This window comes from Pelodiscus sinensis, chromosome 4, assembly GCF_049634645.1.
Source record: "Pelodiscus sinensis isolate JC-2024 chromosome 4, ASM4963464v1, whole genome shotgun sequence".
Classification (NCBI taxonomy): domain Eukaryota; kingdom Metazoa; phylum Chordata; order Testudines; family Trionychidae; genus Pelodiscus; species Pelodiscus sinensis.
Genome location: NC_134714.1, coordinates 116,706,145 through 116,718,109, shown reverse-complemented (window position 1 = coordinate 116,718,109; position 11,965 = coordinate 116,706,145). Strand labels below are relative to the sequence as shown.

Sequence of the window (11,965 nt, the reverse complement as noted above, 5' to 3'; positions counted from 1 at the left end):
TGGTTGAATTTTTTAGGCCTTGGAGATCAAGGTATGAACTTACTTTCTGTCACATGACCACTTATTTCCTGAGGCAGGAGGGCCTTTTAAATTTCCCTATAGAGATCTGAAGTGATCAAGCTTCATGGATTATGCCCTTGCCAATGTCGTCACAGTAATTGGCTGGTAAGAATCTTACTGGTTTTAGCATTCCAATATTTAGAACAGAGGTGGGGAACCTAAGGCCCGGGGGCCGGATGTAGCCCCTGGCTTGCCTGGATCTCGCCCCCAAGGCTTATGGCCTCCCCATCCCCCCTGCCTCCTCATAGTCCTCTGCCCCGACTGATTTTTCCATGGCTCAGTGGCCCCTGACCCCAAAAGTTCCCCACCCTGATTTAGAAGCATGGATGGGCTCAGTGCAGCTTAATGGCTAGCACAGTGGACTAGGATTTGGGAGAGGTAGGTTTTATTCCCGGCTCTGCCACTGGAAGACTTGAGCAAGTCTTCTGTGGCTCTGTGCCTCCGTTTTGCCATCTGTAAAATGGGGGTGAAGAATATTTCCTCCTTTGTAAAATGCATTGACATCTACAGTTGAAAAGTGCTGTGTAAGACAGGGATCAAAGTCAAAGGAGTTACTCTGAATTTACACAGGTGTAACTGAGATCAGAGTTTGGCCCACAGGAGTGATCTGCTTTAAATGGTGGAGGCTGTTGTCAGAAGATTCACCAGTAAAAATCTCTTTCACAGCTGGTCCCAAGCTTTAGGTTAGAGAACCCTTCTACTCTCAGCTGCTGGAGTCAGGTAAAGTGAGAGCTGCATTTTATTGTCTTATCCATCCAGGACATGTGTCTCAATGCATTCTGATTCCAGACTCTGTTGCTGCTGATGGTGTTCAAAGCAGACAGAATCCTGGGTTGATTTTCACCAGATTAAATCTTCAGTGGCAGGAGCTAGGAACCTTAGCAAGTAGCTGTGGGAACCAGGGAAAGAATAAATACAAAACATCAGGAGCTCATTTACTTTCTTCTTTCCTATCATTTGGAGAGAAACCCTCCGATTTCTTCAGCAGTGGCACCTAGAGCCTGGGGACAAGATGGGAGGGTCCCTTTGTAGTAAGTACTGACAGGCAGGTACTGTGCCTCCCCAGCACCTCATTAAGCTTACTAGTGGAAGACCTCAGCGGCTCATCTGCTTCTTATGCTGCTTCAGGGTAGCTGGAGAAGATGCTAATTTCATGAGTAGGTTCAGAAAGTTTGCAGGGGATTAACGCGGTGAGCGAGGCCACAGGAAGGAAGTGGGTGCAGTGTGCTACCGTGGCCAGCCATTGGTGCCTCTCTGGGTTCTTGTTTTCTCTTCCACAAGAGGAGAGGCAGAACCTTGTATATCTCATTTCAGAAATCTGTTCCATGTTCTTCCCCTCCTGCAGGCTGTAGTCAGATCCCATGTCACCAGGTGAAGTGTCCCACGCCAGCCCTGCTGGGAGCAGCCTGCTCTCCACTCTGAGCAGAAGTTTGCATAGCAGAGAAATCCAAACACTAGCTGTTTCCCTTCCCTCCTTTCCTCCTCATTTTGAGCCCTGCAGCCTCTTCGACTATCACCGCTGTGGGGGAGAATGAGGCAGGTTGTGGCCACTTCATTGTTCCACTCCCTTGTGGGCTCAATGGCTCCCTTTCTGACCCTGCAAGAGGTGCAAGTTAAACCCATCCCTCTTCTGGTAGCTTTAGCTGAGGGCAGCTACTGCTCTCCAAACCTCCAGGGAGAGGGCAGGGAGGTGGTCTCTCACTACAGAAAAGCTTCACTGAGCCGTACAGCAGTGGCGGGCAACCTGTGGCCCATCGGGGTTGCATGTGTGGCCCACGAGACATTTTGTTTACTGTTATCCACAGTTCTGCTGGTTTCCCTCCACATAGCATATTCCCCCCATTGGTATTGCTATAGTGGCACATAAGTAAAGCAAGGGCACATGAAGTGAGGTGCGGGCTGATTGCACACAACGTTGACGGTGAGAGCCATGCACTCCCTCTGCATTCAGAGTACAGCTATAGGTTAGTCAGCACATCCTGCAAATGTTAGGTCCGCGAGCGCAGTTAGCAAAACTCCCCTATCCCGTGAGACTTTCCTGGTTACAACAATCTTGTGCCTCATTCAGACGAAGGAGGGCCACTCATGCAGCCCACTCACGAGCCTAGGTTGCCCATTGCTGGCATATGGCACACCGTAAAACTGAGCTTGGGAACTTTTAGGGTGCCCGTAAGCAGCTGGAGAACTAAGGGGGCCCTCCCCTCACCTGCTTTCCTGGTTGTCAGGTTATTGCACCTTCCCCTCCCCCATCAAATGATGTAAGATGAAGGAGTGGCCAATCAGGACTCCTGAATAGAGCTCCTAAGATGGGGAAGAGACAGCCAGGCTTTGCTATGGGCAGCAAGGCAAGCAAGATGGGTACCAGGCCTTGATAGCTGAGGCAGGGTGACATTTGGTGGCAGGCATTTTTGGCAGAACATGTTCCACTGGAGATTTGAACTTGAACCTCTGTGTAACAGAAGGGGGCTATTGCCCCATCCCCTGTGCTCTGTCACAAGGTTTTGTTCTCAAACCATCTTGTAATCTGCACCTTTCCAAGTGAGCATAGCACATCCTGTGCAAGTGCATCGCCTCCTAAGAGCTGTGCTGGTTGCATTTCAATTGGACACCGAAATGTGGTTCAGGTATTTCTCTTTCCTGCGGGCTCTCCCACACTCAAGACAGAGAAATCTAGTTCAGGTCTTTCCCCTGGCAACATGTACACAAGAGGAGCATCCCAAAAGTGGATTTTGGAGCCTCTCTGGAATGAATTGCTCGGCTGCTGCTGCACATTGTCTGGGTTTGCCTCACCCTTGTGAGAGTGACTGGAAGTATTTATGGTGGCATCAGCACATACAAGGGAATCCACCCAGCACAGCAGCCTGGCTAGACTGGAAGAAAGAGGCTGTGCAGAGCAGCAAGACCTCCCCTTCCTCTCAGAAACACCCCTAGCAGAGCACTTTTGGTAAAGAGGTCTCCAGGCTGGGCCAGAAGTCTGTGTGTGTGGGAAAGGATCATGGTGGCTGCGACAATCTTGCACTCCGGCTGCTTCAGGGGCTTTGTGGCTCAGGGCATTGTGGCCCAGACAGACCCAGTCCTTGGCAGGTGCATGCCATCAAAAGCTGCCATGTAATGATGGAGCCATTTAGTAGATTAGCACCCACTATCCCCTGAGTGGCTCTTGTCAGTCTCTCAGACCTCTTTCTATTTTAACAGACCCTACGAGTGACTGTTGCCCCATGCTTCCCCTGCAGCTCGGGTTAATACTTCCTGATTTTTAGGCAACAGATTTTTAAAAAAATCTTAAGTATAACCTAAGAGTAAGAACATCCAGCCCCTCCTCCGAAACCTCTGAGGCTTCCTGCACTATTGGTCGCTGTGCTAGAGAACAGGAAGGGTGGCATGAAAGTGAACACATGCGTGCACACGCACACCGCTGTACTCTGAAGGAGCTCTTTGCAGAGCCTGTTGATTTGATAAGTTGTTAGCAAGGAAGTAAAATGTCTGACACTGAGGAATGCCAGGGAGCCCCCGAGAGTGAGAATCAGGAGGCGGAAGAGCTCTTGACAGAAACGGAAAGGTAAGGCCCTTGGGAGCAGCTGCAATTTACCTCATGGTTTGTAATTCTGAGGGGGTTACAATTAGCCAGAGAACTTGAAGGTAGAAGCAAGGGGCTGTTGTGGCCTAATGAGCCCCAAATGAACGTGAGCTAGGAGTTGATGCGGCTGGCAGTGCAGGCACAGGGAGAGGGAAATGCAAAAAGGACCAGTCACTGGAAGCTGGCAATGGCTAAGGTGGTGTGGCCCAGGCAGACTAGCCTCACCAGCTTTTGAGTAGCCTCTCCTGCTCTTCTTTGCCTCACTCATGGACACAGAGCTGCAAGATGAGTGGACTCTGCCTTTCCCGCCTTTTTTAGACTTCAGAGTCCCCTATGGGGACAAGCTAGAGATTGCAACTCAGGACAAATTTCGCACTTGGGTGTTTGGAGCTGAGGTTTTGGCTCATTGCGGTATTACCCACACACAATTATCTGTTACTCTCACAGGCTAGGGCACCTGCCCTTCCTCTGTTTCTGTCAGGAAATGCTCTCCATTTTATCTGCAAACCAGGAGAAAGCCCCAGGCATCCCTGTCAGTTTAGGGACCCACCCTTCCATAGGCTCAGGCGCAATCTTCTGTTGGTTTGCAGAGCCTTTATCAGTGAACGAGTCTAACACAGCGATCTCCTACTTAACCTCTATTCATTAACAATCATCAAAACTGGAACGCACACGCTATGCATACAATGCTCACCACTCCCAAAAAGACACATGAAATTTTCTTAATGCCACACAGGGATCAGATCTATCTGGGGGACTCTGGTTTCTACACAGTGTCAGTGGCAGAGTGTTACGGTCTAGCAGCTTTGATTTTGGGGGTTATGTCCTGGAGTCAGTTCCCAAAGAACTTTATTTTGGACCCCAGTTTATACAGTGAAACTTGAGTCCTGCTTAGCTGTTCCTTAACCTTAATTATTTTACTAACCAATCCTAACATATTGTAACAAAATTCTCTAACCAGTCCTACTCTCACTCCCACATACCCTGATAGATTTACACCTAGCAAAATTAATTATTTAATAGAAACAAAGAACCAAAGATTTTATACTCAAAACACTAGAGAAGTGGGGACCATAAAGACAAAACAATAAAGAAAGGTTTTGACAACCACAGCTACTGACACATGGTTTCTTGTCAGACAGAATGCTATCAAACTACATTTTCTTTAACCATCTTATCTGGCAGTAGTGGGTGCTATTAGGACAGGATCTCCTTCTTTATAGCCCTATATTACTTTGTTTTCATGTAATTTAGATGGAATTTGAGGGTGTGACTTCCTGCTTCTTAGCTCATAGCTGCTGCTTCCTCAATATGGCTGCAGACTATAGGTTTGGGGCCTCACAATATGGCTACAGGGAAAGGCCTTATCCTTACAGGGAGCTATGAAGTTCAGAGCTCCCAGTTCTACAGTACGTGTACATGTCCAACAAGTGGAAGGATAATAATAGCTGTACTATTCTATTGTCCATTCCTTCATCTCTCTGTAGCAACTGTATTGGAGCACTGGGGAAAGACTCCCGTTTAGTCTCTGGCCGAGGGGAACCTACCTGGTCCTCTTCATCTTTTTCCCTATCCCAAAGCATTTTGATTCCATATTCAGGCTGCCCATAAATTTGGTATGGGTGACACTTAGTGAGCAAGAGCTGCATGTGAAAATCATAGTGATGTGTGTCCTTCTTTGTGGGAAAAGCAGTCCCTTTTGCAACTCCGCTGCGGGGGAAGAACTCTGTCATTTTTGCCCCAGCTAGCATGACTTTTTGTGGATGGATGAGACCATTGCTGCAAATACATTATTGCAAACACAGGGGAGGCAGTGAATGGGAGTTGCTGCAGTCTTGCTTTCCCCCCCATATATCATATTTCTCTGGCTGAACTAGATTGGAAGCCTCTCGGAGCAAGGGTGTTCCATTTGGTGTGTTTGTAGAGCTCGCTGTTCACTTACATCATCGCCAAATAAATAACAGCAACCAGATAAGGACACTTCTCTGACTGGTGTGCCACCAGGGACTGAAACTTGGACTGTGAGCTCCAAAGCATAGACGGTTTATCATTTAAGTTAAAGGAGTAAGCTCATTACCTGGGAGCAGTAGCGGTTTGACTTTTGTCTGTTAATTGGCTACGAAAGTAGGACAAGGAGATGCTTAGCTAGTGTGTTATACAGACTTGGGCTCATCTAGATTTGGGTTCAAATTCTGAGCCTCGACAAAGTTTGGGTGGCCTCGCTAAAAATAGAACAATAATATTATTCACCATAGCATATCCACCTTGTGTTCAGCATATTTTAGCATTTCCCCACAAAGAGAGTGTCTTATGGAAGGAGATAAAAGAAAATCTCCATCTGTAACCCCTCAATATTTTTGAGCGATGGGTAGGGGGCCAGGAGGAGAAGGTTTCATGTTCAGTGCATGCTTGGCAGTATCCAGTAACTAAAGGTTTAATGGTCTCACAAGGTATGGACACGGGCTACACTAAAGCTCTGAAGGGTTTCAGTGCTGCTGTTGGTTGGCGGAGGGGCTATGAACAGCAAATAGTAATGTATTGTTGCAACAAGTATGCTAGTTGGCACTTATATGTAACAGCTCTGGTCTAGCCCAGCTTTTCCACTCCTTTCACCATGTTTGTGTGAAAAAATATATCTTTTGGGTGGGGATAGTTCTGCACAGGGCTGTGATCAAACTGCAGTAATGTCGGGGCAGTGACTCCGGGGACTTTCTCCTCTAGGCTCCTAAGATTTTGAAAAAGCTTCCTGAGGAGACTGTTCCCCAAGTGGCATGTGGGAGGAGGGGCAGGGCATGTTTTTGGGAGCACAGGATGCTCATGCAGTGCAAAAGTGCTCTGGGGCCCTCACACAGTCTCTCTGCTACATCTCAGAACCTGGGGCGAAGGAATACCTTGGTGACCTGACCAGGAGCACAGCAGTAGGAATGTATTCTTATGGTCTTTCAGTCCTTGTACTCCCAGGCAGGACCAGAGGGGACAGGGATGTACACATATTACAAACAAGTGCAGGCTGAAACTTTTTAAATTTTGAAATGTGGACACCCCCCCTCCCACAAACAAACAAACAAAAAACGGGGGGCGGGGGGTTTGCTTGAATACAAAGGAAATGCCTGTGATTTCTTTCATCTCTGGTCATGTTTGGAAACTGTTATACATTTTTAAATTTCAATATGTGATAAGGAAGAAAAGACAGGTGGAGTGGAATTTTGTTTTAAAATTGATAACCACTTTCCCTCCCAAATCTCTGAATAGGTCCTGGTATAGGTTCATTTCAGTTCGGCTGTGTCTACACTGGCCATTTATTCCGGAAAATCAGCTGCTTTTCTGGAATAACTTGCCAGCTGTCTAAACTGGCCCCTTGAATTTCCGGAAAAGCACTGACGATCTAATGTAAAATCATCAGTGCTTTTCCGGAAAAACTATGCAGCTCCCGTTCAGGCAAAAGTCCTTTTACGGAAAACTGTTCTGGAAAAGGGCCAGTGTAGACAGCACAGATTTATTTTCCGCAAAAAAGCCCTGATCGCGAAAATGACGATCGGGGCTTTTTTGCGGAAAAGCGCGTCTAGATAGGCTACGTACGCTTTTTCGGAAAAAGTGCTTTTCTGGAAAAGCATCCTGCCAATGTAGACGCGCTTTTTCTGGAAATACTTATTATTGAAAACTTTTCATTATAAGCATTTCCGGAAAATCATGCCAGCGTAGATGTAGCCTTCTAGTTTAACCTGCCCTTAACCTTTGCTTTACTATTCACCCTACCCCAGGTGAGAAACCTCTCCTGAAATCCACCTCCAAAAATGCAGGAAAAGGGGTTTGTTTGTTCCACTTTTGGGGCGGGCAGTCTTTACTACTCAGTAGCCAAGGCTGTTTGCTCAGCTCTTTGGCCTTTCACACTGTATGCAGTCTGCTTTCAAACGAAACCTGCTGCCGATCACGGTACAGCAGTGCTCCTGAGACAACCACGAGGAGGGCTGAGGGCATGGAGAGAGACAAAGACGGGCATGGGAGGGAGAGAGAATGGTAGGCTGATGCTGGTGAAGGTGGAGTTGAATTTAGTCAGAACACTAGTCAGAAAATGGCTTACATGTCACACTTCAACAGTGCGGGCTCTTTTCACTCCCTTATGCTGCTGCCACGCTAGCTCCCTCACAGATTCTACATGGTTGTTCTGTGACTGACAGACAACAGGAATAAAAGCATTGTCTTTTGGCTCACCTAGCCTGCATGCTTCCAGCAGTGCTGCTGGTGTATTAAGGCACCGGCGCCTTATCTAAGCATGCGAAAATGGGGCCCACAATTCACCTGTGGTAGCAGTTCTGCATGCTCTACTTTAGACGGGGCTCAAGCAGAGTTAGAAGACATGATGGTCAAAACTCCAGAGCCTTCTCTATGCTACAGCTTCCTCTGTGGTAGCTGCTGCTAAGGCTTGACAGAGAATTACATGTGCCAGTGTAAATGCGGGAAGAAGAGGGGGATTCAGCTAACTCTGTATCCTCAGGCCTGTGTCGCTACCAACACCTGGTGTATGTTTGTGACATTCTTACACTATTAGCACAGGTGCAGCTGCTAGCTCTAGTTCCCCACGGCTGGAATGAAGATAAGGAGAGACCAACTCATGCACTCGGGTCTGTTCCTCTCGGCCTGTGAGGGCTGCATAGAGGCATCACTGCTCAGACTCTCCTGAGGAGAGTGGAGTGGGAAGGGGAAATGGCTGCTTTCTGAAGACCATGCACTGAAGTTGAGGGAAGCCAGCACTCTAACCCCAAAAAGGACAGCCGGCTGGGCAGGGAGATCAGTGTTGTGTGGAGCTTACAAAAGGCTGGGATAATTCAATGTAAACCGCCAAGACCCCCTTCACTCAACACAGCATGCCCCTCCATCCTCCTAGGGATCACTTTGGAACCTGCGGCAGCTAATATGGCTGGTCCTTCTGCACAAACCACATTTTTAAAATTATATACACACACACATACAAGGGCGCACTCACACACACGCAACATGTAGGAATCTGGCTTGCAAGGGAGATGCTCCTCCTGTTAGTGAGCTCCGGGGTATAGAAAATAACTTCTTATAGACACAATCAGTCATTCTAGCTAAACATCCAGTGCCCTCTTCCTTCTCTGGCCTCCTATCCCCCGTACTGCAGGGAGCCCTGGGCTGACCATGTATGGTCACTGGCTCAAGATGGCTTTGCTGTGCTAGCAGGCCCCATCCCTTCCTTTGCCACGTCCATTCCCAGCTGTCTTGAATTCTCCAGATCCCTCAGAGGAGACTTGGAGAGTCCTAAGTAAGATTACCACCATTGCTAAATATATCCCAGATCAGAAGGAGATTGTCTTGGGAAACTGATACCTAAATCCTTTGCACCAAATTCCTGGGGGAGGGAAGGAGGAACGTTTGAGACATGCTCAAAGGTGCAGTTAAAATGTTAACTCACTCAACGGTGTGCTACTCCATCAGAGAAAGGAATGGGGGCGGGTGAGGGTCTTTAGTTGAATAAGTAACAAAAAGAACGGGAAAACACCCTAGCCCTGACAGGAATACCGGGTGTACTGGCAATTTGTGACTGGCCCTTCGAATTTAAGAGTCATCTAATTTAAAAAGTAACATAAGAAAAAGTGGCTGGTGCATGGCCTTTTTTTACTTCTTTAAGATGGAAAAAAGGTATGAGGGTTATTATTAGCTTTAATTTTCTGCTTCATTTTTACCTTGGAAAGTCATATCCTGCCTAGGCTGGAAGACTCAATGATGGGGGAAATCTATTTTTGTCAAGGTTCACATTTCTTTATCAAGGTATAGTCAAGGTCCTGATTCTAGAGTAAATAATAAAAATGATAATAATTAATAATAATAAGCAAATAGAAAGATGTTGAGGGTCCAGTGCTATGGATTTGGCCTGGAGTCTGCCTATTGATTATCCCCGCTCTATGATGACCAGAAAACTAGTCACACGGTGACAGGACAAGAATTGAGAGCAGCTTTCAAGTAGTGAAGTAAGATTTAGTTCCAAAGGCTTGGGAGTACATAAAGCTGGTTTTGCACCATTTACCTTCATGAAGAGACAGACCAATCTGGATTTTTAGACTCATACAGCGCAGAATGGGAGGAGGCGGATTGGGGCACAGCAGGGATGCCTAGGACTCTCTCCCTGCTTGCAGATGAACTGGAAAGAATTTCCTGACATCCTGACACACACATCATCTTTTTAGCAGCTGCAGGTCAGAGAGCTTCTATTTTCCCAGTGAGCTGTTTAACGAAACCAACCCTCAGAAGGAGGAGTGAGGGATGAAAGAGAAAATGACAGGGAGGGAGGAAAAAAGAGGAGGGAGGAAAAAGATTAGGAGAAGAGACCGTCTCATGCCAAACCCCTAGATTTCTGCACCTCAGAAAGGAGCAAAAGTCCCAGACTCTGGAACTAAACTTTGCAGCTCAGAGGAATTTGGCAGGGGGCACATGGAAAATGAGGCGAGCTGGTTGGTGGAGCTAAGGGGTAGTAAAGCAAAACCAGTGGCACTGCCCAGGCTGGTTTGGCAGTAACTGAGCTGTGGCACCACATAGGCTGGCTTGGAATGCCACAGCTGGAGGGTCAGTGGCAGAGCTGGGCATGCGTAGCCATAGCTGAGGCATTTTATGGAACAGGCTGGAAGTGACCGTGGTGTGGCAGATTTTACAGATCAGTGCCAGAATGGTTGTGGCATTGCCGGGGTGAGGTGGAGGCTGTGGGCTGTATCCAGAAGGGGATGATGACACTGGAGTAATAGTGAGTGCCCAGGCTCTGAGTTCTTATTAACAGTGCCCAAACCAGCTTAAACAAAATACAGGTCTATGTAGCACTTTAAAGACTAACAAGATGGTTTATTAGATGATGAGCTTTCGTGGGCCAGACCCACTTCCTCAGATCAAATAATGGAAGAAAATAGTCACAACCATATATACCAAAGGATACAATTTAAAAAAAATGAACACACATGAAAAGGACAAATCATATTACAGAACAGAAGGGGTATGTGGGGGGGGGGGGGGAGGTGAATGCCAGTGAGTTAATGGTATTAGAGGTGGGGAAGGGGAGATGTCTGTGAGTTAATAGAATTAGAGGTGATAATGGGGGAAGCTATCTTTGTAATGGGTAAGATAGCTGGGGTCTTTGTTAAGTCCCGTGCACAGCTAGGGCCCTACATAAGGGTGACAAGGTGGGTAAGGAAATATCTTTTATTGGTCCAACTTCTGTTGTTGAGAGAGACAAGGTTTCAAGCTTACGTGGAGCCCTTCTTCCGGGCTGAGAAGGGTACTGAGTGAGTCACAGCTCGGTGGAACAGATTGTTTAGAATAATTAACTAACATATTTCAAGGGAGCAGTCAAGGTGAAGTGGCCTGTTAATACCCCTTCAGGAAAGGAAGGAAGGGGAAGACAGCTGGGGGCATTGTTAGTGGGTTACAGTTTGTTGTAATAAGCTGCAAATCCAGCATCTCTGTTCAGTCTATGAATGTGTAGTGTGCTGCCTGTTTGTTGCATTGCACTGGTTAGGCTGGCATTGATTGCAGCACCTAACGGCTTAGACTTGTAGCACAAATTTTAGAGCACAAGAGAACCTGCCACAATCTAGAACCACAAAGTGCTGTCGTTGCTGGTTTGAACCCAGGGGGAAATGGAAGGGCTCTGCCACTCAAAAACCTGTGATGTCCAGGCTGTGATGTGATGCATTTGCAATCACCAACCACAAGGGGGCGTGCTCTGCTCATGCTTATTTCATAAAGCAGCGGACAGAAGAGAGCTAGAAATCAAAAAGTCTGTGTTCCCAGGCAAAGGTTTTGTGCGTGTGTGTGTGCATGTGTATGTGTGTTTGTCTGCCATTCATTCCCTACTCAAGAGGGACACCTGTAGGAAAGCCCTAGTGTACGGAAGCAGCTGAAGTGCAACTGAGCCCAAATAGAGGTGAGATGTGTGACCCCATTCCCAGCTCTGCCCCTTACTGCCTATGTGACTTCAGGTGAGTCGTGTGATCTTTGTATTCCTCAGGTATCTCATAGGAATGTTAGTGTAGGGTCGGTTACATGATTAACCAATAAGCCTGGGTTTATCGGTTAATCCTAACGACTACCCCCATCCCTTGCTGCCTCTGTATCAGAAGCAGGGGTGGGGGGAGGAGGGAAGTGGGAGCCACTGCCCATGGGGAGCCACCTGCCACCCCTGCTGCATCCCACAAAGACAGCAGCGTTGCAGGGGAGAGGAGAGGCAGGAGCTGATACCTGTGAGGAGCCAGCTTTTAAGCCCCGCTCTGCTGCCTCTGTGGCTTAAAAAGCCAGCTCCCCACATGTATTGGCTCCTGACTG

At 47.5% G+C, this 11,965-nt stretch overlaps 1 protein-coding gene across 5 annotated transcripts in view; it reads left to right on the top strand.

Annotated features, from left to right (window-relative positions):
- Positions 1-3,438: 3,438 nt before the first annotated feature.
- Positions 3,439-11,965, top strand: part of LSP1 (lymphocyte specific protein 1) — a 93,274-nt gene continuing 84,747 nt past the window's right edge. The window contains exon 1 of one of the 5 annotated variants that reach the window (XM_075928153.1): positions 3,439-3,619. In XM_075928153.1, coding sequence (XP_075784268.1) covers positions 3,540-3,619 — 80 coding nt within the window. In that variant the 5' untranslated portion in view covers positions 3,439-3,539. The remainder of the gene's footprint in view (positions 3,620-11,965) is intronic. The other 4 variants (XM_075928152.1, XM_075928155.1, XM_075928156.1 and 1 more) reach the window with 4 other exon arrangements.